This window comes from Sciurus vulgaris (genome assembly GCF_902686455.1).
Source record: "Sciurus vulgaris genome assembly, chromosome: 5".
In the NCBI taxonomy this organism is placed as follows: Eukaryota; Metazoa; Chordata; class Mammalia; order Rodentia; family Sciuridae; genus Sciurus; species Sciurus vulgaris.
The window spans coordinates 70,128,935-70,156,898 of record NC_136465.1 but is presented as its reverse complement, the minus strand read 5'-3'; the positions used below and the strand labels follow the sequence as shown (position 1 = coordinate 70,156,898).

Below are 27,964 nucleotides of genomic sequence, written 5' to 3'. Positions count from 1 at the left end.
TAACAGCCCATGCCAGAGGTTGGAAACTTCCTCTGGAAGATGTTGGCAAGGACTCGTCGTAAGTTGGGCTCTGCTAAGGCCTTCCTTGGAAGACGCTGGCAAGGACTCGTCGTAAGTTGAGTAAAGCCGGAGCCCCTTCTTTAAAATATTGACTTTTTCCCTTTCTTGTTTTTCTAATGGAAGCTCACCTTGCTACAGTGAGTGATTATGCTCAATAAAGCTTCTCAGTTGAGGGATGGTAGGAACACAAACAATTCAAATCATTTCCAACAAAATAAGTTCAATTGATTACACTAAACACTAATTTTCCTATGGGGAACGCTGAACATTCTGAAGCAACATGTTTTGTTAGCTTTAGGTAAAGGTTAAATCTTAAAGAAAAATGTGCGTCAGCATATTCTGTAGGTTTCGGGTCAAGAAGAGCCCATTACGGAAAAATGTTAAGTGTCAGGTGGCACCAGTTGGCTGATTTTACAACCTAACTTCTGTTATCTATTGAAACTTTTAAAGAAGTGGGAGCAAGGGTATATAAGCTGTAAAGGAGTTCAATAAAGTTGTCAGCATTCCAACACTGACCCGAGTCCGTGTGGTTTGCTGTCCATCTCCGACGCTGCGCCGCTTAATTCTTTGGGGGCTTTTGCTTTTCAGGCCATCGAGGACCCTTGGACTCTGCTGCTAGGGCTGGTCCCCGGCACGATCCTATATCAGTTAAATCAAAATAGTTTACTTAAAGTGCAGGGACTTGATTACAGAAGTGGAATATACCAGGTTATTTAGGGCATATTTAAGAAGACAATGTTTTTATGACTAATTCCAGTGTCTCCTGAATTTGCGTATTATCTCTCTCTACCAGGGAAGGATGTCTTCCAGATATTTTTGCATTTTCTTTTGGATCAAGGGGGAGAGGGTATGAGGGTTGAACAGACATGGAGGCTCCCGCAAGATACCAACTACTGACATGGACACAGAGTCCACACTTTGCGTGTGTTTTTGCACCCGGACTGAGAGTTTGATGCCTACTGGATGATACTTTTTCTTAAAGATATTCTGAGCTTTTTCTCTGAGAGATGGCAGCAGAGTAGACCTGACTGGAAAATGCATGTTAATGGCTTTTTAAATTGCTGGGCATTTTGCCATCATTCTCCTGAATTGAACAAAAGTCATGTGCTTCTTCTACCCTCCTGATTCTTCATCCTCCTGTTTCCTTGAGGAACGTTGAACATATTGGTTCGGAAGAGTCTTCCTATTTCTTCCTCAATCTCTGTCAAGTGTTGGCCTTGGAAGACAATCCATGCTATATATGTACAGAAAGTGAAAAAGGACTCAAAGAATTTCCAGTCTTTTTGTGTGTCTGACATTGTCTCCTTTCCACAGCTCATGTGATGCTTTTCAGGAAGCCCAGCACAAGGACACAGTACTTCTGAGCCAAGTATTTCTGTGCTGCTTCCAACTTACTTAAAACCAGCTCCATCTCTTTTTTCTCTACAAGGCCCATCATATAGCTTCCGGGCTTATTTTCCAGTGAGTTTTTTTCCCCAAGTAATGAGATAAATAGTACAATAATGCCAGGAGGAAATTGTCAAGATTCTTATTTCTCAAAAGCGTAAAAGAACAGATCTTCTGCATCTCAGTATCTTGTAGCAAAAGCAAAGCAACAAACTTAACATCGTCCAATGTAACATTGCCCTGCTGACCTCTGTTTCTCCAAGGCTTTCGCTGATTTATCCTCTCTTGAAGAGAGCCTTTATCTGTCAGCCATCGGCAGCACTGGCATGGATAAGAAGTGAAACCACCTTTCTTTGAAGCGGGGCCATCAATTTCAGCAAAGTGAACGACTTAGTCTTTCTTTCCTTTTTCCTTGAGTTCTATGGCAGATATAAAACTTCTGAATTCAAGAGTTCTGGTTTCATCTTTCCAGTACCACATTCCTAACTGTAATCCTGATTGCTCTCTAGTTTTGTTTTTGTGGACAAATATACCGGTTTGTTTTTGAGAACCGCCGGTCGGGACGAAGGCGGCGACCCGCCTGTGGAGGAGGGTGCCGGGCGCTGCAAAGGACAAGGGCGTGCGGGTGCCGACGCGTTGTCAGCCCAGGCTCCCGCCAATCCTGCTACCGCGAACTGCCGACAGCCACCCGCGCCCGCGGCGGTGGGAGCGGTCTGGGAGAACAGGGCCGCCTTCACCGGCCCAGAGAGGGGGATAACACAGGCGGAATGCACTTCCTTCCGGGCAGAGGCCTGCTTGTCCCACTGCTTCTTCTTTGAATTCGACTCGGGCAGACTGTACATGGCCCCAACCTGGCCGCCTCAGAGCATCGCCCCAGCTACCGTCCGCCAGCGCCTGCACACTCGGCGGGCGCGGGGCGGGGCGGGGCCCTTGAGATAATTTTTGTGTATGGTATTAGGTAGGGACCCAGATTAATTATTTTGCATGTGGATATCCAGTTGCCCCAGCCACCATTACTTGAAAACACTGTTCCTTTCCCATTGAGTTTTCTTGGCATTTTTGTTAAAAACAATGGGATATAAATATAAGAGTTTATTTTTGAACTTTCAAGTATATTCTGTTGACTTATACACCTATATCATTATGCTAATACAATACTTTCTTTTTAGTTGTAGATGAACATGATGCCTTTATTTATCTAAGTGGTGCTGAGTATCCAACCCAGTGCCTTACAGGTGCTAGGAAAGTGCTGAACTACAACCTCAGCCCCTAATATCATACTTTCTTGATTACTTTGTTTCCATATGTAACTATTTTATAACAAGTATGAATTACTTTGCAAATCTTTTTAAGAGATAGTATTTTATCCTTAAGAAAACAGTTCTTAAAAAAACAGAAGAAAACAGTTCTTTTACCATTAGCAAAATATTGTATACAGAGGTAGTGAAATAAATTCATACACACCATATTATCAGTACATGAGACATCATGAAAAGTACACTAATTATCCAAAATAAGATTGTTTTTAACTTCAATAATGCATAGTAATTTAACCACTAAATCAGAATTTATAAAATTAGAAAGGCGGTTTCCATCTTTCAACAGTTTGGGGCTGCGGTAGCCATGGACGCCTTGGATCGAGTTATTATGCACTGAAAAAACCGTATGGCGTTCTGTATAAAAAGAAAAATATTACAAGACCATTTGAGGATCAGACATCACTGGAATTCTTTTCAAAGAAGTCAGATTGTTCTTTATTCATGTTTGGTTCCCATAACAAGAAGCGGCCAAATAATCTAGTAATAGGTCGCATGTATGACTACCATGTGCTGGATATGATTGAATTAGGTGTTGAGAAGTTTGTGTCTCTCAAAGATATTAAGATTTGAAAGAAGGCTCTTATAAGATCCCCATTTGGTCAGCTTCCTCAGAATAGTAAATGTCCCGAGGGAACAAAACCCATGTTAATATTTGCTGGTGATGCTTTTGATGCAACTGAAGACTACAGAAGATTAAAAAGTCTTCTTATTGACTTTTTCAGAGGCCCCACAGTATCAAATATTCGCCTGGCTGGATTAGAGTATGTTCTGCATTTCACTGCACTGAATGGGAAGATTTACTTTCGAAGCTATAAGTTGCAGTTGAAGAAATCTGGTTGCAGAACACCACGGATTGAATTGGAAGAGATGGGACCTTCATTGGATCTGGTTGTGAGGAGGACACACCTGGCATCAGATGACCTTTATAAATTATCTATGAAAATGCCAAAAGCCCTCAAGCCAAAGAAGAAGAAAAATATCTCCCATGATACTTTTGGTACAACTTATGGAAGGATTCATATGCAGAAACAAGACCTAAGCAAACTACAAACTAGAAAAATGAAGGGGTTGAAAAAGCGACCTGCAGAAAGAATAACTGAAGATCAGGAGAAAAAATCAAAGAAAATGAAAAGAAATTAGTGGAACTTAGCCAGCCCCTGCAGTTTTATTCTGTTCTCTTAAAAGAGTTAGTTGTCAAGCTTTAGTTCATTCAGTTTCTTACAAGATTTTATCATAGGGCTGGGGATGCAGTTCAGTGGTAGAGTATTTGCCTAGCATGCAGGAGGTTCAATTCCTAGCACCATACACACACACAAAAGATTTTATCATATATTTTTATAATATGATAACTTACTATATATTATTATGAGCAGTAATATAAATATAAATATACTTGTACTGTTAAATTCTTTTGTACTGTTTTCTCTCTGGTGTGATAGCCCCAGCCTCCCAAAACTTCTCTCTCAATGGGTGAATGAGGGAGAAGGGATCTCCCCCAAAAAATGGTGTTTTTTAAAAGTTTCTAGGTTGGGTATTAGATAAAGGGAGAAAGTCATGGAAAGCAGAAAGGAATCAACGCCATACATATACATTCTCAGTATGAGATACCTGGACAGTCATACCCCATCTCTGTGATTTTTATTTTTTACTTTTCTGTAATTTTTTGTCTGAAATTCACTTAAAATTTTAAAATATAGATCTTTGAGAGAGATGTCCATTACCTGATCATTGACACATTACTATGTAATTAATTATTTAACATGATTGTGGGACTGGGAGTGTAGCTCAGTTGTAGGGCAGTTGTATAATATGTGCAAGGCCCTAAGTTTGATTCCCAGCACCCCAAAATTAATGTTTTGACTTAAGTAGAGGACTGGGGATGTAGCTTAGTGATAGGGTGCTTATGGCATGTATGAAGTGCTGTGTTCAATTCCCGTAAAGAAAAAAAAAGAAGAAAAAAACCAGAAACGTTAACTCTAGAATGCTACTAGAGATGGAAATGATAGGCACTGTGTGTGTGTGTATTGGGAATTGAATGCAAGCTTGCTTTACCACTGAGCTACATCCCCAGCCTTTTTTAATGTTTTATATTGAGACAGCGTCTTGCTCAGTTGCTGAGGCTGGCTTTGAGCGTTAGATACTCCTGGCTCAGCCTCCCAAGTCCCTGGGATTACAGGCATGTGCCACTGTAATAGTCGTAATTTCTTGAGCTAAATACAGGAAATTCTCTTGATGTATGACAATGCTTAGTCTGGTATATAGTCTTGCTTCTCAGCGTAGCCTGACAGTTGCCTAACCCAAAAAGATATACACTGCTATTATGTGGAATCCCACCCCTCTTCTCTGAGACAAAGGAAGGTTTTTGGGTCTTTTTTGTGGTGCTGGGGATGGAACCCAGGGCTTTGTGCTTGCAAAGCAAGCACTACTGACTGAGCTATCTCCCCAGCCCCAAAGGAAGTTTTGAAAGGCAAGAACAGGTGAATGAGTTTTAAGGCACAGGCACTTTAGGGAACCAGGTAACCCTCAGTAGCTAAAGGTTGCTTGAGGGGCCTGGGTATTTATAGACAAAGTAGAGGTAAGTCGGAGCCTAACTGCTTGTGGTTTTTTTTGTGTGTGTGGTGCTGGGGATCAACTGAGCTATCTCCCCAGCCCCTAACTGCTTGTTTTGAAAGTTTCTTGAAGATCATCGCTCTGCCTAGACAAATGGGAAGATGCATTCTATGTCCTCCCTACTAGCATTGCATGCGTGTTATTCCAGAATGGGGAATTTAAGCTTCTTTGAGTCCTTTGCAAACAAGCTCCTTTATACAAGTACAAGCCAGTTATATTGTTAAAAAAAAAAAAAAAAAAAAATACATAAACTAATTGGTTACATGATAGACAAAAAAAAAAAAAAAAAAAAAAAAAAAAAAAAAAAAAATAAAATTAGAAAGGCACTGTATATATCAAACCTAATTATTTTCATGAAACTGGTGACAGTTTTTAAACAATTGTCTAGGTCAAATTGTATTCATACCTAAGATGTTTGTTTCCTTTCAAGTTTTCATTGCCATGGCAAATTCAGTTTTATGTTTTTTATAGTAAAACTATATTGAGTATTCCATGAATTTAACAACTTTATAACTTATAAACTTCGAGTGAAATCTTTATCACATGATTATCCTTTGAGAAGACTTTTGAGAATATTATTCATATTAATCAAAGTTTTCTTAATTAAAAAAATGAAGGTTATTGCTAATGACAGGTCTTTACAGGAACCTCTCATCGGGGTGTTCTCTCCATGTACACACAGCAAACCTCCATTATATCTGCAGTAGCTCTTCTGCAGGTAGTGTAGAAACTTTCTTATCATAAGAGAGTTCCCTTATACAAATACTTGGAGAATCATATACTAATTTAAATTCTAAAAATAAAAATGCTTCATGATAGGTGTATATGAAACATCTTACATATTCCTAAACATACATTAACAATCATTTGTTATTTTCTATTCCTGAAAGATGAGTTCACTGATTTGCACATCCTCTCATTTTTTTGTGTAAGAATGTCATTATTTATTTGTATTACTAGAGAGGACTTCAACACAGCTGTGTAAATGTTACAATAAACATTTAGTTTCTATTGTGTACCTGCCCTATTGTTCTTTGTTCTCCCTCTTTTCCCAAAAAAAAGAGACCTTTTCTACACGGGGGCCCGGGAGGTAGGAAAGGCAGCATCCTTTAAATAGACCACGAACCAGAGAGAGAAGCCATGTCTTCTAGTTATGTATATAGTTACCTTTTGTTATTATATTTTTTAGTAAAAATATTATTCAAATTATCATCAGTGTTATAGGAGACAAAGTACAGTTTTTTTTTTTTAAACTTTTAACCAAAGCTCTTTATTCCCATGCTTTTACCACACAGAATGTGCAAAATCCAGGTTAACATTAAACCCACATGTTAATAAGAATCCTACTCAAGAATTGTAGGTAGGTAAGTGAAATATACACCAGAACTATTTTACAGGTTATCTTACAAGATGACAGTCAGAGGTGCATTCTCTTAATGTGAAAAGTTATACAAATATTCTAGTTCCAGTAAAGCTCTGCAATTAGCTGGGAAATTTAGGCTAATACCTGACAAAATATTGGCGAACTTTTTTTTCAACATGATCTTTCCCTAAGCACCTTCATACTGCTCCCTCAGTTCCCTCAGTAAGACTTTAATGTAAATTGAAGGGCAAATAAGTCAATCAACAACCCAAGCAAAATTTCCCTGTTGACAAAAATTTTGAAAGATTAGGTAGCATACAAAAATACAATCACTTCAGTTAAAACAAAAATTTATTGATCTAAAATTATTCCAAAAACCTTATGTAAGTTCAGTGAAAACTTTACTTTAGCTTAATGCTCTTTTTAACTCCTGCACGAATGCCAGATAGTTCACCACTGTAGTGTTGCTCTTCTCTATGAACTTCATGAACCTGGCCTCTTCTTCGAATTTTGGCTCTTTTGAACTTCTCCCTATGTTTCATTCTGGGATTTTCATCAGTTTTCTTTCTTCTAGGTGTAAGTCCCCTATTTTTAGCAATCTGATAGGTAATGGCTCTCTTTACATTTTGATCTTCAAGAGACTGTTCTTTAATGCTATTTTCTTCTATCTTTCTCTTCAATTTTTGCCTGTCATCTATTTCTTTGTAGTGTTTCAATGCAGCTTCATCAAAATCAGAACCATGAGAGAGATCTACAGCCAAAGCAGAAGTCTCTGAAACAGCTTTGGCTTGGATTTGATGAATTTTTCTCTTGCATTCGGTTCTTTCTTTACAGCATCACCCTTGAGTAGATGACGAATTTCAGAGGACAGTCTCTGATCCACAACTGATATTGTTGATTAGATTTTGGTAGGTGACAGCCTTTCTATGACAGGATGTCCATGTACAGGGACTCTTCTAGCTTTTAGAATCAAATAAAAACTGATGTTGGAGCAATAGTTCAAGTAGAGGTTATACTTGGTTCTCAGGTATTTGCTTTCTTTTCCGGATGGAATGATCCATTGCTCCACCAACTGTAACAATGGCTCTAGCTCATCCTTCACTTCTGTGAACTTGACTTTCAGGTCTTCTATTAGCTCCAAGAGCTCTGGTGATTCCTTTCGCAACATCTTCAACTTCTCTTCCACTGAAACTTTAGTCAAATCTCTCACAACCCGTGTCTCAACCTCATCTACCTGAGGCACTGGTTTTGCAAAGGCCTCCACCTAGGCAACTCCAAAATCATCTTCTTGTAGGACCTGGGCTAGACGCCACTGAATTACCTGTGCCTCCTCCTTTTCCTCTCTTTCCTCCTCCTCTACTTGTTGACTCTGCCCACCTCGGGATTTGAAACCATAATCTGTGTCATAGTAAAGTTTTTTCCCTCTGACCCCACGACAAACTGGGACCCACTGGGTCCTCATTTTCAATCTGCACGGAGCTTCCACTACCATCATCATCATCGTCGCTATCCTCCTCATCCCCCGTACTCTCTCCATCTTTGTCGTTTTCATCGTCAATGTCTAAGGCCAGCACCTCCTCCTCCTCATTGCCATCCTCATCCCCACTCTCAACCTCGCTCCAACCTTTGGCCAAGGCTGCCAGAGGTCGTGCCTCATGAAAATCATCTACCTGATCCTGGTAGTAGCTGGAGTCTCTGGGTGAGGGTGGCGATTCTAAGTCTTCATTTTCATCTGCAGTGGTGCGACCTGCCTTGGCTCGCGCAGCTGCCCACTTGGCCACTCCGCGCCACTGGGATCTCCTAATCATGGCTCTCCCTCGGTCTCACGTTCTGCAGCAACGCCGGAATTTAGGCCACCCTGGCCTTGGCACACAAACAACGCGTCCAGCAGCAAGTCGCTTTAAACTTAGGCGCGCTCTCCTACCACACGACCATACCCGGCACCTGAGTCAGCTGGGGGAGTTATCACGCCAAAGCACAGTTTTATGTCATGATTAAATTAGGTTAAAGGGTAATGGACTCTCTAAAAGCAAACTGTGGGGGATCAGGAGCCCTCTTCAGTAGTCTTCCACTGTCCATGGTGAAGCTTACAGGCTTTATTTTGAAGGGCAGTTTTAACTTAGTGCTGGATTTCCTGAACAGTAGTACTGGCACCACATCCCTAAGTATTAGCCAAGATTTTAAATGCAGTAATCTGGGACCCATCCCAGATACAATGAATCAGATGGTAGGAGTAGGCATTTTTAGAAAACTTCCCAAATGATTCTTACACTAAGGCTTGTGCATTATTGTGAACTATTCATTGCTTAAAGGTTTGAGTCCTAGATAACCATTCAGGGGGTCAGTGATGTCAAAACTTTTTTTTCATAATGTTAAGGTATTATGTACTTGTTTTTCATTCTCTCATGAATGTACAGTGGTGTTTTTCAGAGGCTACATGATGTGTGCATCAGAGTGAATGTAGAAGCAGATATGAGAACCCATCTGGGACTGGGGATGTAGCTCAGTAGTAGAGTGCTCACCTAGTATGTGCGAGGCTCTGGGTTTGATCTCTAGGACTGTGTGAAAAAAACAAAACCTTCCCACAACAAAAAAGAGAGTACTGAGTTAGATGGTAAAGATTCAAGAAAATACATCACTTGTGTTTTGGAGGTTGTTAATACCATTATTTTTTTAAAAAATATTTTAAAGAGATAGTGCTTCACCATGTTGCCAGGCTGGACCTGAACTCTTAGGCTTAAGCAAACTTCCTGCCTCAGTCCCCTGTGTGACTGGGACTACAGGCAAGCACCACTGTGTCCAGGTGGGAAGTAATTATTTTTCAGTGAATAAATATTTTAAAATTTTGAATTTTTGGAGTCAGGTGCTATGGTGCATACTGGTAATTGCAGCCACTGGGAAAGCTGAGGCAGGAGGTTCCAATTCGAGGGCAACCTGGGCAACATAGAACTTGCCCCTGTCCTCTGGTGCTCTCTCTCATACACACAAAAAAAACCTTTGAATTTTAATATATTTATAATGATGTAGGACAAAAGAGGCTGGACACCTGAGGAATTTTCAGGAAGCAGTTTTATTGACTGCAGGGTTCAGAGGGGCTGTTGCTTAAATTTTCTTGGGCTTGAGTCTGGAAATTCTTAGAACTTTATACCTAAGGGGGAGAGGGGTTTGAAGGTTTACATGACAAGTGTTTTTCCATTTTTTTAGATGAGAGGTTTTGCAAGATTTTTTTTTTTCTGCATACCTGGCATTTACAACAAAGAGGAAGCTACAGACCACATTGCCCTCTACACAAGTTTTTGCTGATATCCTGTGTAAAAAGCTTTCTGAAGAGGAACTTATGTTACAAATATGGTGGTGGTTTCTGCTTTATTATGGTAAGGGTCTTCTGGGTAGGGGATCTCTGGTCTGCTTCAGTATAACCTATATAAACAAAAGATCTTGAGACCAAAAGCTTCATAGCATACATCTAGCACCCTGTGAATGTTCCTGCTGATATGGGCCACTTAAGCCTTGGTACACTCAATGTACACTTTTAATATGATTTAAAAGATCATTTGAGGGATAGTCAAGATGGTGATCTAGAGGGAAGCTGCATTCCTGGTTGCTTTGTTACCTGGGATTCAAGCAGCGGGAATATTGTTTCTCTGAGAGGTGTATGAAAGAGGGATTTCACTAAGACCCAATATTGGATATTCAGAATATCTTAGAGTCTCATAAATTTGGGTACATTAAATAAAGAAGACTCCATTGGAGCCCAGCTGGTAGCAGCAGCAATAGCAGTCATGGTTCTGGTTCAGTGCAGAACCATGGTTCTTCTGCATTCTCTGTTCACTTTGTGAAATTGTAAATTCTCTTCTACCTTCCTATCACATTTCCTTTTCTCTCAATTAACTGTATTCTTACCATCTTTTAGCAGTAATTATGTTATTGACATGGTGTCCAGTTAGGGTCCACGTCCTTGGTGTCCTGAACAAAGAATTGAGCAAATAAAGGCAAAGTACAGATTTATTGAAGGTGAAGGTGAAAATAGCATTTTCTAAGATGAAGCAGAAGGGACTGAGCAGGTAAGAGAGGCTCAAGGCCCTGATTTCTGGAAATTGGTCTTATATGCTGAGCTGTGAGTTGGTCTGTTCCCTATGTGGACCTGATTGAAGATCTTATCCCATTTGCATCTGTTGGTTACCTTATACCTGATTAGAATATTGTCCAATTTTCTGTATTGGTTAATTTAAAAAACCTAATTAGAATATAGCCCACTTTATCTCCATTGGTCATTTAAAAATACTGAACCTGTGGTGGGAGTTGTCATGGTGGTAAGTCTTCAGTGGCAGGAGTTATCATGGTAATGGAATTTATTGTAAACAGGGACAGGACTCCTTGTCTTCTAGCACCTTCTTTTTAATACTCTGTCTCCACCATCTTGGTGTCCCTGAACTCCTACCACAGTTGGTTTATATAATGCCTGCCCTCACTATTAATGTTGTTGCAATTATTAATGCTGTGGATGCCATAGTTAATACCTGTTGTTTGATTTAATGCCAAATGTAATACATGATTACTAATTTTTTAACTGATAGCAATTACTAACCCTGCCATTTCTTTTTTTGTTGTTGTTGTAGTTAACACTGTAGATATCATAGTAGGAACCATATTTAGCTTAATGCTGTAAGTTGTTTATATTAGTTGTTGCTATTATTTGTTTCCCCCTAATCTGTGAGGTACTGGAAACTTACAGGGACACTGCAAGTTCACAGGATAGAAATTCTGCTGCTGAACAAAACTCAACCAAACGACAGCTCACCTTGGTGCACATACAAATTAATGACACTGAATCTTCAGCTATACTTTAATACAAAGAACAGAAGAGACACAAAACCCAAACTAATGAGCACGCCTCAAGTAGAAATAGTTAGGGATGGGCCTCCAAGTCCCACCTGTGGATATCATTATTATAGTAGAAACAGAGTGAAATAACACAAAGGTGTTTGACAAAAGTTACAGAAAACTAAGAAAACATATCCATACTAATGCTGAATGTTAATGGTCTCAACTTCCCAATTAAAAGATGCAGATTAGCAGAATGCATCAAAAGACAAAAGCCAAATATATGCTGTTCATAATTGACCCATCTTGTAAGCAAAGACACTCACATGCTGAAGGTAAAAGGATGGCAAAAATTATTCCAGGCACATGGTCCAAGAAAACAAGCAGGAGTAGCTATTCTTGTATCTGACAAAGTAGATTTCAAGCAAAAATTAATCATAAGAGACAAAAAAGAATATTACATCCTGGTAAAGGGGACAATTCAACAAGAAGTTTTAACTATAGTTCATATTTATGCCCTAGATGTCAACTATATGGAAAAAATACTCCATGACATTAAATTCCACATTGACCCCAACACAACTATACTGGGGAATTTCAATACACCTTTAGCACTAATAGATCATTCAAATAAAAAATCAACAAAGATATCATAAACCTAAACAACACTATAAATCAAATTGACCTAATAAACAACTACAGAATGTTCCATCACCAAACAGCTGAACTTACCTTTTCAGCTGCACGTGGAACTTTTTCCAAAATAGATCATATTCTAGACCACAAATCAAATCTTAGAAAATATAAAAATCTTATATAATTCCATGTATCCTATTACATCATAATGGAATGAAACTAGACATCAATAGCAAGAAAAATAATAGAAACCATATAAACTCATGGAGATTTAACAGTATTCTCTTAAATGAAGAATAGATCAAAGAGGAAATGAGAACAGAAATCAATAAGTGCTTAGAAATGAAGGAGAAAAAAGACACACATATCAAAATCTCTGGGATACTGTGAAAGCAGTTCTAAGAGACAGACTTAGAGCACTGAGTGCCTACATTTAAAAAATAGATCAAAATAAATAAGTTTACTTTCCACCTCAAGGCCTTAAAAAGGCCTTGTTATTTGTTCTACAAACTAACCCTCAAACCAGTAGAAGACAGGAAATAATTAAGATCAGAGTCAAAATCAATGTCATTGAGAATAAGCAAACAATACACAGGATCAATGTAATAAAGAGTTGGTTCTTTGAAAACATAAATAAAATGAACAAACCCTTAGCAAAACTAAGCAAAAGAAAGTGAGAAACAGCAAATCAGTAAGATCATAGATGAAAAAGGCTATATCAGAACAGACCCCTTCTAAAATCTAGAGGATTATCAGATCCTATTTTGAAATTTTACTCCAATAAACTGGAAAATCTGGAAGGCATGGACATATTTTTAGACACATATGACCTGCCCAAATTGAACCAGGAAGATACAGAAATCCTAAACAGACCAATATCAAGTAATGAAATTGAAACAGCAATGAAAAACCTTCCATAAAAGAAAAGCCTTGGACCTGATGGATTTTCATCTGAGTTTTACTAGACCTTGCAGAAGAACTATCACCAATCTTTCTTTAATTATTCCCCAAAATTGAAAGAGTGGGAACACTCTTAAATAATTTTTATGAAGCTCCTGTAACCCTGATACCAAAACCAGATAAAGATGCATCAAGGAAAGAAAACTAGAGACCAATATCCCTAATGAACATGTATGCAAAAATTCTAAATAAAATATTAGTGAACACATTTAAAAACACAAGAAGATAATACACCATGATCAAGTGGGTTTCACTGCAAGGATGCAAGTTTGGGTTAACATGTGCAAATCAATAAATGTGATTCATCACTTAAACAAAATGAAGAAAAAAAAAAAAAACCCACACAATCATCTCAATAGGTGCAGAAAAGACCTTTGATAAAATCCCAACACCCATTCATGTTAAAAATCCTGGAGAATCTAGGAATTGAAGGAACTTCCCTCAATATCTTAAAGGCCATTTATGACAAACCCAAAGCCAACATAGTACTAAATGGAGAAAAACCTAAAAGCATTTCCACTAAATTCAGAAACAAGGCAAGGATATCCACTCTCACTTCTACTATTCAATATTATCCTTGAAATATTAGCCAGGGCAATCAGGCAAGAAAAGGAAATCTAAGGGATACAAATAGGAAAAGAAGAAGTCAAAATATCTCTGTTTGCTGATGATAGGATCATATATCTAGAAGTTCCAAAAAACTCCACCAGAAGACTTCTATAACTTATGAGTTTAGTGAAGTATCAGGATACAAGATCAACACCCATAAATCAATAGCTTTCCTATACTCCAACAGTGAGAGGAGGAAATCAGGAAAACGATTCATTCACAATAACCTAATTAATCAATGAGGTTAAAGAGCTGTACAATGAAAATTACAGAACACTGAAGAAAGAAATTGAAGACAATCTTAGAAGATGGGAAGACATCTCATGTTCTTGGATAGGCAAGAGTTAATATTGTCAAAATGGCCACACTACCAAAAGATTCAATGAAATTGCCATCAAAAACGTATGACATTCTTCACACAATTAGAAAAAACAATTCTTAAATTCATTTGGAAGAATAAGAGACCTGGAATAGCCAAACCAATACTAAGCAAGAAAAGTGAAGCAGGAGGAATCAAAATACCTGATCTGAAATTATACTACAGAGCTGTAGTGACAAAAACAGCAGATATTGGCACTGAAATACACATAAAATAGGATACACAGAAACAAACCTATAACCTAGAGCTGTCTGATATTTGACAGAGGTGCCAAAAATATACCTTGGACAAAAGACAGCTTTATAAATAAATGGTGCTGGGAAAATTGAATAGTTATATGTAGGAAAATGGAATTAGACCCCTATCTTTCACCCTGCACAAAACCTCAACTCTAAATGGATTAAAGACTTAGGAATTAGACCAAAAACTGCTAGAAGAAAAAATAGGGTCAACACTCCCATTATATAGGTACTGGCACAGACTTCTTTAGTAAGATCCCCAAAGCCCAAGAAATAAAACCAACAAGCAATAAGTGGATGCCATTAAACTAAAAATCTTCTGCACAGCTAAGGACATGATTAAGAGCATTAAGAGAGAGCCTACAGAATGGGAGAAGATCTTGACCAGCTACTCATCTGATAGAGGATTAATATTCAGAATGTATAAAGAACTCCAAAAACTTAGCACCAGAAAAAACAATTAACCTGATCAATAAATGGGCAAAGCAACTAAACAGAAATTTCTCAATAGAAGAAACAAAAAGGCCAACAAGTACATAAAAATATATTCAACATCTCTAGTAATCAGGGAAATGCAGATAAAAACTACACTAAGATTCCATCTCACTCCAGTCAGAATGGCAAGGGTCAACAATACAAACAACAGTAAATGCTGGTGAGGTTGTGGGGAGAAAGATATACATTTTTGGGACCTCAGACTAGTACAAGCACTCTGGAAAGCAGTTTGGAGATTCCTTGAAAAATGAATGGAACCACCATATGACATAGCTATCCCATGCCTGGGTATTTTCCCCAAAGATCGAAAGTCAGCATATTACAGTGACACTGCCACATCAATATTTATAGCAGCACAGTTCACAATAGCTAAGTTATGGAATCAACCCAGATGCCTGTCAATAGATGAATGGATTAAGAAATTGTGACATGCATGCACACACACACACACACACACACACACACAGTGGAGTTTTATTCAGTCATTAAAAAGAGTGAAATTATGGCATTTGCTAGCAGATGAATGGAAATGGAGAACATCATGCTAAGTGAAATTAGCTAAGTTCAGAAACTCAAAGGTCAAATATTTTCTTTCATATGCAGAAGCTAGGGTAAAATAAAGGAAAGGGTGTTATGGTTTGGATGTGAGATGTCCCCCAAAAGTTCACGTGTGAAATGGTGCAAGAAGGTTCAGAGGAGAAATGATTGGGTTGTAAGAGTTTTAACCCAATCAGTGAATTAATTTTCCTGATGGGGATTAACTGAGTGGTAACTAAAGAGGTAGGGTGTGGCAGGAGGAGGTGGCAGTTGGGGGAGTGGCTTTGGGTATATATTTGTGTCTGGTGAGGGTAATCACTCTCTGCTTCCTGATCATTATGATGTGAGCTGCTTCCATCTGTCACACTCTCCAGTGATGAAGTTGCCTCAAGCCCTGAGGAATGATGCTGGTCTTCTGTGGACTAAGACCTCTGAAACTTGAGCCCTCAACTAAACTTTCCTCCTCTATAGTTGTTCTGGTCAGGTCCTTTAGTTACAGCAGTGAAAAATCTGACTGAAACAGAAATTGGTACTGAGAAGTGGGGTCGTTGCTGTGACTAACCTGACCACATGGTTTATAAGTGTTTGGAGCATTTTGGAATTGGGGGGATTTTAAGATGCTTAGCAGTGCAAGTTGGAAGAACTTTAGATTGTTGTAAGCAGAGATTAATGGTTGATTCTGGTGGGAGCTCAGAAGACCAGATGGTGACAGGACTGTGGTCAGTGAAGGCCAGACTCAAGAGGGTTCAGAAAAGGAAGACTATAGGAATTTGGAGTAGAGGCTATTCATGTTAAGTTCTGGCTGAGAAGGTGTCTGCATTTTGCCTGTGTCCTGAGACTTTTTGAGAAGCTGATTTTAGAAACAATGAACTTTTTAATCTGGCAGAAGAAATTGCTCTGTAGTATAGTTTAAGGTCTCCTTAGTGTGATGCCTCCTGCTTCACTCTTCCTGCTAAGGATTGCCTTTGCTATTCTAAATGAATTTTATGATTGCTTTTTCTAGTTCTATGAAGAATGTCATTGGAATTTTAATAGGAATTGCATTGATTCTGTATAAAACTTTTGCGAGTATGGCCATTTTGACAATATTAATTCTGCCTCTCCAAGAGCATGTGAGATCTTTCATCTAAAGTTTTCTTCAATTTCTTTCTTTAGTGTTTTGTAGTTTTTACTGTAGAGGTCTTTCACCTCTTTTGTTAGATTGATTCCCAAGTATTTTATTTTTGTTGAAGCTATTATGAATGGGGTAGTTTTCCTAATTTCTTTTGCCGTGGATTCATTACTTATGTATAGAAATGCATAGAATTTGATTTATGGGTATTGATTTTATATCCTGCTACTTTGCTGAATTCACTTATGAGTTCTAGAAGTTTTCTGGTGGAATTTTTTGGATCTTCTAAATATAGAATCATGTTGTCAGCAAATAGTGATAGTTTGAGTTCTTTTCCTATTCATATCCCTTTAATTTCTTTCGCCTGTCTGATTGCTCTGGCTGGGGTTTCAAGGACAATGTAGAATAGAAGTGGTGAAAGAGAGCATCCCTATCTTGTTTCAGTTTTTAGGGGGAATGCTTTCAATTTTTCTCCACTTAGAATGATGTTGGCCATGTGCTTAGCATAGATATTTTTTACAATGTTGACGTATATCCTACTATCCTTAGTTTTTCTAGTGTTTTGAACATGGAGAGGTGCTGTATTTTATCAAATGTTTTCTCTGTATCTATTGAGATAATCATACGATTCTTGTCTTTAAGTGTATTTATGTTATTCTTTTATGTTGAACCAACCTTGCGTTCCAGGGATGAACCCCACTTGATCATGCTACACTACACTACCTTTTTAATAAAATTTTGTATGTGATTTGTCAGAATTTTATTGAAATTTTTTTGTCTATGTTCATGAGGGATATTGGTCTGAAGTTTTCTTTCCTTGGTGTGTCTTTGTCTGGTTTTGGTATAAGGGTGATACTAGCCTTATAGAATGAATTTGGAGGGGTTCCCTCCTTTTCTATTTCATGGAATAATTTGAGGAGTATTAGTGTTGATTCTTCTTTGAAGGTCTTGTAGAACTTGGCTGAGAATCCATCTGGTCCTGGGATTTTTTTTGGTTGGTAGGTTTTTGATGGCATCTTCTATTTTATTGCTTGAAATTGATCTGCTTAAATTATGTACGTCCTCCTGCATCAGTTTGGGTCGATCATATGTCTCTAGAAATTTGTTGATGTCTTCAAGATTTTCCATTTTGTTGGAATACATATTTTCAAAACAGCTTGTATTTTCTATTTCAGTAGTGTCTGTTGTGATATTTCCTTTTTAATCACAAATTTTAGTAATTTGAGTTTTTTCTCTCTTTCTCTTTGTTAGTGTGGCTAAGGGTTTATCAATTTTGTTGATTTTTTCCCCAAAGAACCAACTTTTTGTTTTATCAATTTTTTGAATTGTTTCTTTTGTTTCAATTTCATTGATTTCAGCTCTGATTTTAACTATTTCCTCTCTTCCACTACTTTTGGTGTTGCTCTGTTCTTCTTTTTCTAGGGCTTTGAGCCATAGTGTTAGGTCATTTATTTGTTGACTTTTTGTTGACACAATCAACTAAGGTTATTTAAAGATTTTTACTCTTTTTTTTTGGTGGTGCTGGGGATTGAACCCAGGGCCTTGTGCATGTTAGGCAAGCACTCTACCAAGTGAGCTATATCCCCAGCCCCATGCTTTTTACTCTTTTAAAAAGAAAAGCTTGTCTTTGTGTTAGGTTTCTGACATGAGATCTGTTTACAAGTATAGATAAGACCTTTTCACAGACCCCTGTTAATTGGACTAAGTAAAGAATGAGAGAAGAGAGAAACTCTTAAAACAATAATCTACTTTCATTCCAATAAAATAATTTCTTTTGTTGAGTTTTATTATTTAGAGAAACTAATCTTAAAGAAATTAAGATTTGTATAATTTTGGTTAAACAATAACTGTTAGAGTATCACATTACATTCCAGATTTCAAATTTTTTTCCTCCAAATTTGCTTTATATAATTGGATGGATATAAATTATCAAACAGAAATTTAAGCAAGATACATTAACATTTTAACAAAACTCGATAATCTAATTTCTTTCAATTTTTCTCAAATTCATTTGAGTGTTTCCATCATGGCGCTCATAAGGAAATTAAACAACATACGGCTACTACAGTTGAATGTCAAATTAAGTACTTATGACATACTAAATTCTTCTATAATACAGTTATGAAGAATCTTCAAGGAACTTATGTTTTGTATGTAGAAAAGTGTTAAGAGTCAAACATTCAACTCAATAAAAACAAGAAACATTTCTGATTCCTTTGTTAGGTGGAAACTGCTTCTCCTTTTGCTAATGAATGTTTTTGAGCTGTAATATCACTGAGCTGAACAGTTAAATCACCTTGAGTACATCAGGAAAAATAAACACACGCTAAATGGATAAACATTACTACTACATCTTTACTAGACCATCTCTACCTCTAACACTTCAGAAGCTTAGAGAGTTAGAGTATTACTTTAACTGCAAGAAAAATTAAAGGAGAAATTCCTTTTTTGAAATCACAACTATGAAGTCATGTGGTTATACAAATTCTGCATTTGTGTGCAAAACATGAAGCACATTTACCTTTATTCTCCCTACTTAGTCTTGTCAATCCTAGCCGGACTTAACAGATACCTTTCCAAGAAATAGAGACCAAGATATATTTATATAACTTCAATTACCTCATCACTACAGTAATGAGAGATGCAGTATCCTTTTGCTATGGTTCAAGACAACAGGGAAGGAGATCACAAGAAAGAGAAATCAAAATTATTACAACTGAGAAACTACTTCTCATTAAGTTTCACTGGGGTGCCACCTTCATTTTTACATAAGCATGGTGGCATAATTCAAACTCAATAAATCAGAAATTTTAACATTTAAAATTTACCTTGACTTTCATTTATCACATTAACAAACAAAAGAATTAGATAAAACCTATAGGAAAGTGTAATATTAAAACCACTCTGCTCAGTTGATTTATTGACACATTAACTCAATTTTTATAGAAAAGGGATAGTACATCTCAGTTTGCTTACAAGCTAGGCGATTACTTAAAATTCTGCATTTCCTAACTGCAAACAGAATATAGCAGTTACAACAGGTTATAAATAAACTGGTTTTCAAGCATAGAGCCAGGCCCAACGATAATACTCTATTTAAAAAGACCTAAGGCAATGAATTCCATTTCCAATGGAAAAAAAGAACTGTGCAAACAAGCTTAAAACTACTTTTTTGGTGCCAGTGTTATAAAACGTAGCTTTTAATAAAACCTTGACCCAATGCCAGTAACTTCAGAAAAGAATTTGGTGGAGAGAAGTTATTTCATTTAGGAAAAATAACCACTATCTTTTTCCTAATCTTCAACACACACACTTTAAACATATACAGCTGCTTTAACACTTCACACAGTTCCTATGTACTGGAGCAATAACAAGATCTAAATACAATTATATTTTTAAACACTGGGTCAAGGCTTTATATAAAAATACCATTCTACTCCCTCCCACCCCAAGTTTCTAAAATATCACATACTTTCCTCAACATCTGCAGCCATCCAGGAATTTTTAGGAAACTTTTGTGCATGATATTCATTCCTAATCCCTGGTTCTTTGGGCTCAGTGCCGAAAGATCAAAACCACCAAAAATGATGGTTCACTTGAAGTCAGATGAGAGACCCTGGCTCAATTAGTCTCATAGGATGAAAGCAGTGCTGCATCAACTGGCTCCATGCAGGAGGGGCACGTGAAGGATCTCATCAACCAGTCATCTATACAGGCCAGGTGATAGATGTGCATGCACGGCAGAAATAGAATTCGGTCACTATAAACAAAGTCCATCATATAGATCACACTCTCCCGGATCTTTTTTTCTGATCCATGTCTTCCAGGGTCATAAACTCCTTTAGGCAGATGCTGTATAAGGCCTATCCCTTGAGCTACCCTAATTTGTTCCTCTTCAGTCAGCTGAGTTGCTAGCTGAGTCTGGCTAGGTGTTGGATGATAAACTGGAACTGGAACTTGTTCCTGATATGGCAGCGGTGGATCCTGATCCGGCTCCGCCCCCTCGTCAAAGCTAGCCCAGTAGTAGGACTGAGACTCGTGAAGCAGGGAGATGTCATCCGAGGTGGGGGATTTGAGGCAGTTCCCCATCTTCCAGGGTTGGGGTGTGTGATCTGACTCTGAAACCTCTGGCCCGTCTCCCACACATCCACTGCTCCAACCTGGCTTAAGTCTCCCCTCTTACCTTTGCACTGTTCTGACAGTCTTCTCCTCAACGTTTTCTTTAAAAGCTAAACTTGGTTAGTATAAAAACATCAGTGTAATTGTGATAATGTTATTGATTTCTACATTTACTAAATAAATTTTTATTTCCAAAATATACACACCTTTAAAATCTAAAATTTTTAGGAACATTTTAGTAAGCTGATGCTCTTCAAACTAAAATTTTCTACAACAGTGGTCTCTTATAAACTTATATAAAAATAACAAATTAATTGGCAATTTGTCAGTTAATATTTTGTAATTGAATAAATATAAATTATAAAACTTTATGTTACTCTTTACACTGAGAAGTAAACTTAACTATATTTCTAAAAGACAATGAAGAGAGCTTGGCTTATTTAAAGGTTAACAATATGAGATATAAAAATCTTTTGCCACTTTTCCTAAAGAGGGGGTTCAAAGCTCTCTTAACTTTCTGTTTCATGTTTCAAATATATGGATAAATTATGTTAACGAATTTATATTGATTCAAAAATTTTATATTTTATATAAAAATTTTATAATATCCAAGTAAGAAACTAAGATTAATTTTAAAACTAAAACACCTTACCTAAGGTGCCAAGAGGTCACCTCACCTAAGTTAAGACTCTGCCTCTCATCTCATTCCAGGTTAAGATAACCATTCAAGTTCATTTAAATTAAGTTTAAAAGATAGCTTTTTGTTATAAAATCACTATATTCCTAAAATAAACAAAAATACTATATATACATAACTAAATAAAGGTTTAAAATGATAAATTCTGTTACTTGGTTCATAGCTATTACAAAAATGTAATGTTTTTACTCTTGTTAATTTCATTTTATATTTTCCTTACAAACTTTACAACCATTGTCTGTTAATGCCTTACATAAGTATTAATTCTAATATAACAACTTAATTTAATATAATAAGGCTATTGCCTTTAGGAGAAATAAGTTGTAAAACTGGCTTTCAGTATTTATACTGACCCTATTTTATTGCTCAGCCCATTACTAGACACAAAGTCAAGTCACACAACTGGTAAAAACTAGGCCTTCTTTTACTGTGATACCCTCTTCAGCTCAACAACATTGACTAACAATCCTCATATACTTAACAGATAACTTTTGCTAATTTTCCTGGCCAAATAAAAATATTTATTAAGTCACTTCTTTTAAAAATTAAAAAAAAATTGATGCACCTTTATTCATTTACTTATGTGTGGTGCTGAGAACTGAACCCAGTGCCTCACACATGCTAGGTAAGCACTCTACCACTGAACCACAATCCCAGTCCTTATTAAGTTACTTCTTACTGTTTAAATACTTTTATAATGCTGGGATATTCTGTATAATTTAAGATGATGCTAATGATGCTAATGATGCTAATGATGCTCTAGCTTAATATCAACTTTTTTCTACAATTTTTTTTAAAGTGGGAAACAGAACCCCACATAACCCCACAAAATTCCACAAAATTATTTTATCACTTAGCATGATATTCTCCAATTCTGTTCATTTACTTGCAAATGCCATAATATTATTCCTTTTTATGACTGAATAATATTCTATTGTGGGGGGTGGGGAGTGAGAGAAGAATGGAGGAACTTTAGATTATGTAGAAGGAAATGAGAGGGAGGGGAGGGTATGAAAAATCGTGCAGTGAGACAGACATCATTACCCTGTGTACATGTATGATTACATGAATGGTGTGACTCTACATTGTCTAAAACCATAGAAACAAAATTATGTACCCCATTTGTGTACAATGAATCAAAATGCAGTCTATAAAAAATAAAAAAATAAATGAATAATAAAAAAAGTCTCACTGCTGCTGAGTGACACATGGAGCCATAGAATGGACCACATTTAGTAATAATATAGCATAGAGGTTATGCTTGTGTATTTCCAGAAATCCAAACCTGTCATCATGGAGACAAAGGAAGGACCCAACACTTCAGGCTAAGCAGATAGTTCAACAGCAGGGAGGTAATAAGACTCCAACCACAATGTTTGTGGCCAAGCTAGCTGTTGTCAGGTAAGTGAAGTGCATGGAGAAACATATTGAACCTATTATCCAGATCCACCTTTAGTACATCCAGATTTGTGGACTGGAGGAACTATTCCAGTATTTACTAATGATGCTCATATGATGGGAGGTTTCACAGACAAACACCTTACACCTATTTATGTAACTGGATGTAATTATATTGGCTACAGTGGGAATTCACCTATATGTTGTCCCATGATAATTATGCTGGGAACATAATTAGGGGACCTAGACCAACAAATCAAACTGGACTTTGGGACTTAAGATCAAACATCCAGTTATTAAGATGGAACTTTCCTGTAACAGGCTAGATATTCCTATGGAACATCCTTATTGCCCTATTCAATCTGCAGTAGAATTTGGTGACTTTCCTAGGTGGACGTATTGTCTTGCCAGTACAGCATAAAATCTTAGAAGTGGTGGATATGTTTTGGATTGGTCTCCAAGAATTGATAAAAGACAACTACATCAGGATCCTATAACTCCTGGAGGAGTTATATCAATAATATCCTTTCAGTGAGACATAGGAAAAGATCTGTGACTTTTAATAGCTTCCTCAGATTTTCTCCATTTTACAGATGGTTGTCTGCCTGATTTTATAGCCAGGAATTGCAAGGAGGGTTACTGCTATGGCCTGCAGGTCTGTGTTCAATCTTCTTATGCCTTAATTTCTGGAAATGTGAGAGTACAGAGAAAAAGGGAGAAAAATATGTAACTTGGTAACAAGGTATAATCTAATGGTGTCACTAGATAAGAGAAAGGGATATTGGTCTCCGTTACCAACCCTCCTTTGTTTTACTCCAAGCTAACATTTCAGGTCATGGTATGCTGATGCTGAAATTCAGGTTTTACAACAGATGCATAACCAGATAAGTAGACCACAGTGAGCGATTGGACTTATAGTAGGAGTGGCTGTTTTAATTACTTTTATAGCTTCTACAGTCACAACTTCTATGATTTATCTAGAAATATTCATACTGCTCATTTTCTTAATAATTTGGCTCAAGATACTTCCAGAGCCCTGTACAATCAGGTAAATATTGATGAAAGAGTTGAGACTAAATGCTTTGGAAACTACTGTTATTAATATCGGAAATGAACTTACTGCTCTCAAATTTAAGCAAAGACTTAGATGCCATGCTGGTTACAAATATGTCTGTGTTATTGCAGCCAAGTATAATGCTTCCCATTAGGGTTGGGAAAAGGTAAAAAGATCATCTAATGGCATTTGACCTGATAATAACAACAACCTGGATCTTGTGGGGTTACATCATCACATCCAGGATATCCAGAAAAGCAATATTGACCTCATGGATCCTGAGTGTCTGGCTGAACAAATACTTCATGATCTAAAAGGCTTTAATCCTGGAAATCCTGGAAATGTATTGCATATTCTGCATGGTATACTTTTGGAATTATGTGTTTGCTACTAATTCTTTTTTGTGTTATGATAACAGGTTGTCATATCCTCAGAAATGAAACCTGGGAACTTCAAGTAACAATAAACCACTCGCACTTAAAAAACAAAGAGAGGGGAGATGTTGGAAGCCACAAATGAACTGAGGGCATGTCTAAGCCATCTTTAAGGTGTACCACTTGGAAAACTCTTGGTGTAATCTCACTGATCTGAAACTACTTTGTTGTCTTGGCAAACATCCTGCTCAAGAGAAATTCTGTGCTACCACAGAATTTATTGACTCAGACAGCCCTGGATTTAAATGCAACACCCCAGAGGTAGAGAGAGATACCAGTGCCCCAACTAGCCTTGTGGTGCCAGCTACCTGGAGGAGGAAGAATTACTGTGCAAGTGACAAGTCCCCCATCAGGCCAACTTCCCCACAGCCTCTGACTTCTTATTTACCTTGAAGAACCCCTCCTCACAATAAATTCCTTTGGTGTGTTCCACTATAAATAATTCACTGACTTTTTCCCTTTGCTAAGATCAGATCCATCAGGTCTTTTCCACCCATCAAGCCCCCGCTTTCAATATATATATATTTCTGTTGTTCTTTGTGTTGTTTCTTTTTTAAATTTATTTTTATTGTAAACAAATGGGATACATGTTGTTTCTGTTTCTACATGGGGTAACAGCATACCATTTGCATATTCATACATTTACATAGAGTAGATGATGTGTTGGTTCATCCCGTTATTTTTTTCCTCCCCCATCCCTCCCACCTCTCTTTTCCCTCTATACAGTCCCTCCTTCCTCCATTCTTGCCCCCCCCCCCCCCCCCATTAAGTGTCATCATCTGCTTATCAGTGAGATTGTGTTGTTTCTTAATACTACTTTTCTAGAGTTTTATTTCCAGCTGGCCCATACCTCCGAGGGTTACTTATTCCTTCCCCATGCAGGCTGTGACTGAGATTGAGTAGTGTTTATTTTTTTAAGTTGGGCTCACCAACCTTTAGAGTATGTCTGTATTTACAATCATTATACTCTCCTGCTGGATTGTTCTATTTATCAATATATAGTAAACCTTGACTGGGGTTGAAACCAGGGATGTTCATCCACCAAGCCACATCCCCAATCCTTTTAATTTTTTTGTTCTGAGACAGGGTTTTGCTAAGTTGCTTAGGACCTCACTAAATTGCTGAGGCTGGCCTCAAACTTGCAATCCTCCAGACTTAGTTGGTGGGCTGTGCAATGTAAGCATGTGTTCTCTCCACAGACCTCAGACTAAGAGGTTGGGGGTTGGTATTTGAAGTACAGCAAGTGACTTCTTTCTAGGTGAGCTTTGGCATTATGTGGGCTGTACTCAGTCAGCATGTGAAAATTCAGGCCTGTGGACTTCAGTGTTCCCCCTAGGGGCATAGCAAATGTCCAAGTGGGAGGTGCACACTGAGGATGATTCAGGCTGTGAGTGGGGGAAGTTATACCAGTGAGTTCTCTCCTAGAGAGGGGCAGCACAGAAACTCTTTTACCACCCTTGTTCCCAGTGCTCTTAGACTGATTCTTTGCCTTCCCATCTCTGACTGGTCTCATTTCCTTATTGCAGAGGAACTCCAGTGACTACTGTGTCCTTCATTCTCCATCCCAGCTTGTGCTCCCCAATGCTATACCACCTTAGTTGTTTTGTATATGTCTATCAAAGTCATAACTGTTTTATGTAGATATTTCCCACCCAGTTAATATGGTGGGTATCCACATGGGCCCTAAATTTTGATTTTGATTTTCTGCTCCCCCTAGTAGTCTTCCCCCAACAATAGGATCCTTCTCAAAGGTAGCTTCTAGTTTTAGGACTCAGAGTTTGCTGAGCAATGTATTGATTTTCTTCTCTAAAGTTAACTTGTGGTGCAGGAGGAAACACTTGTAGACCAGATCCCTGAACTGGATTTAATGGATTTAATGCTCCCATGAACCATGGATTTCTCTTGAAATTAGTACAGCCAATTTGCAGCTATTGACCTTATGCTTGCAATGACTGGTTCCTCTCACTTGACTCTGCCAATTCTCCATGCTGCGTAGATTTCCTTTCACTTCTCCAGAGTTTTCTCTTCCTTTCTCTCCTCAGAATATATTTTTTCTTTTATTGCTGTGGTTCTTCTTACAGAGTCACACAAAGGGAACTTCTATTCAGCCATTTTGCCTCCTCTCCCTCTTGAAATATATTTCTTAATCAGAAAATATTTTAAAAGTTGTAGTTCCATTATTTCTAGCTTAATTACACTGGAAAGAGAACATGTTCTTTAAAAATTTTTTTTTGTAATGCTTGAAATTGAACTCAGGTCCTTGTACATGTGCTCTCACTGAATTACACCCTCAGCCCAGTTTTCTTTTCTGAAAACTGAAAAAGTATGTAATAACCTTGTTTTTCTTTTAAGGAATATTCTGTCAATTTAAGGAATATTCCATCAATTTACATTGAATATAGCTACTAATATTTAGTGTTAAATCTACTATCTTTAAAAAAAACTAAATTTTTTGTGTCCCTAATTTATTTTTTCTGCCTTTTTTTCTTGAGTTATTTTAAAACCATTCCATTTCCACCTTTCATTGTCTTGGTATTTTTACACTTTTTCATACTTATTCAGTCATTTCTGTAGAGTCTGTAGAGAGTATGACATATATCCTGCACTTTCTGTTCTTCCTTTTTTTTTTTTTTTTATCAGTACTGGCAATTGAATCCAGGGCCTTGTGCATGCTTGGCAAGTCTTCTCATTAAGCTGTATTCAAAGCCCCTTATACATGTTTTTAATTTTGAGTCAGGATCTTACAAGTTGCCCAGGCTGGCCTCAAACTTAGGATCCTTCTGTCTCAGGCATCCCAGTCACTAGGATTACAGGGTGTGTGCCACCACTCTCAGCAATGTGATATCATTTTCAAAATAAATTTTTATATAAGGTGTGAGCTTTAGGTTGAGGTTGTTTTTTGCATATGAAAGTCCAAATGTTCCAAGCCATTTGTTGAAAGACTATGCTTATCTGCTTGTCTTTATCTTGTGTCATGAACTCAATTGGCTATATTGTGTAGATTTATTTTCCAAAGATGCCCCTGTTGTAGGCATTTGCAAAGTGCTTTACCCCCAGATTCAGCTCACCAACCTGGTGCTGGCAGCCATGGGGGGAATGACCATCATCAAGACCAAAGTGTCTCTGGTTGCAGCCCAGCTGATGAAGACTGTCATGAAAGAGTGAGGTGGAAGCATGATAAAGGTAGGGTGATGCTGTGGCAGGCTCCTGCAAACAGGAACAGTGGCTTCTCCCCTGACTCTGTTACTCACTAGCTGAGAGGCCTTGAGCAAGTTCCTTCTCTTCTGTGGGCCTACATGCACTCACCTATAACATGTAGCCTTGAACTAGATTTTGTCTATGGTCCCACTGATCTCCAACATCTGTATTCATGAGTTCATAACTGCCTCCTGTCTTGGGAGTGATCCTTAGTTAATGGGAGTCTAGACAGAAGGCCCAGTAGCTGGAGCATAAGGAAGCACAGTTGAGGGGATTTACCCTGGTTCCCTGGGGTGCTAAGGGGGGTATTAAACTGTGGACTGCAAACCAACAAGTTAGTGGAATGTCTCTGAAATTCAGACTTTTTATTTTTTAGGCTAACATGTATGAAGGAGAAGATTTTGTATATAAATCTATGTTTCCTTCTTCATTGAAAAGAACCGAGTGGCCACTGTTCCAATTCCTTTATATGGGCTTTATAGGGATGCATGGACTATATGGAAAGGGCTTTCCAGAGACCATGTATTAGGAATCTG

General features: G+C 37.6%; 3 protein-coding genes and 2 pseudogenes across 5 annotated transcripts in view; 2 read left to right on the top strand and 3 right to left on the bottom strand.

The window, feature by feature from the left end:
• Positions 1 to 27,964, top strand: part of LOC306661359 (maestro heat-like repeat-containing protein family member 1) — a 172,649-nt gene that overhangs the window by 17,159 nt on the left and 127,526 nt on the right. The window lies entirely within an intron of this gene.
• LOC306662205 (protein phosphatase 1 regulatory subunit 36-like) lies at positions 785 to 2,288 on the bottom strand (annotated as a pseudogene). Its single transcript has 2 exons — positions 2,135 to 2,288; positions 785 to 2,048 (listed from the first exon to the last, which is right to left on the bottom strand). The product of its transcript is annotated as a protein phosphatase 1 regulatory subunit 36-like (transcript).
• Positions 2,287 to 27,132, top strand: LOC306662204 (ribosome production factor 2 homolog; the record flags this gene model as incomplete). Its single annotated transcript, XM_079141747.1, has 4 exons — positions 2,287 to 2,362; positions 3,052 to 3,332; positions 3,378 to 5,140; positions 27,122 to 27,132. 3 exons carry the CDS (start codon positions 2,287 to 2,289, stop codon positions 3,903 to 3,905), a joined length of 885 nt encoding a protein of 294 aa, XP_078997873.1. The 3' UTR covers positions 3,906 to 5,140; positions 27,122 to 27,132.
• On the bottom strand, positions 5,710 to 8,615 carry LOC306661405 (something about silencing protein 10-like; annotated as a pseudogene). Its single transcript has one exon. The product of its transcript is annotated as a something about silencing protein 10-like (transcript).
• LOC306662654 (RING finger protein 11-like) lies at positions 18,036 to 20,921 on the bottom strand. Its single transcript, XM_079142566.1, has one exon. It carries the CDS (start codon positions 20,615 to 20,617, stop codon positions 20,150 to 20,152), a length of 468 nt encoding a protein of 155 aa, XP_078998692.1. The 5' UTR covers positions 20,618 to 20,921; the 3' UTR covers positions 18,036 to 20,149.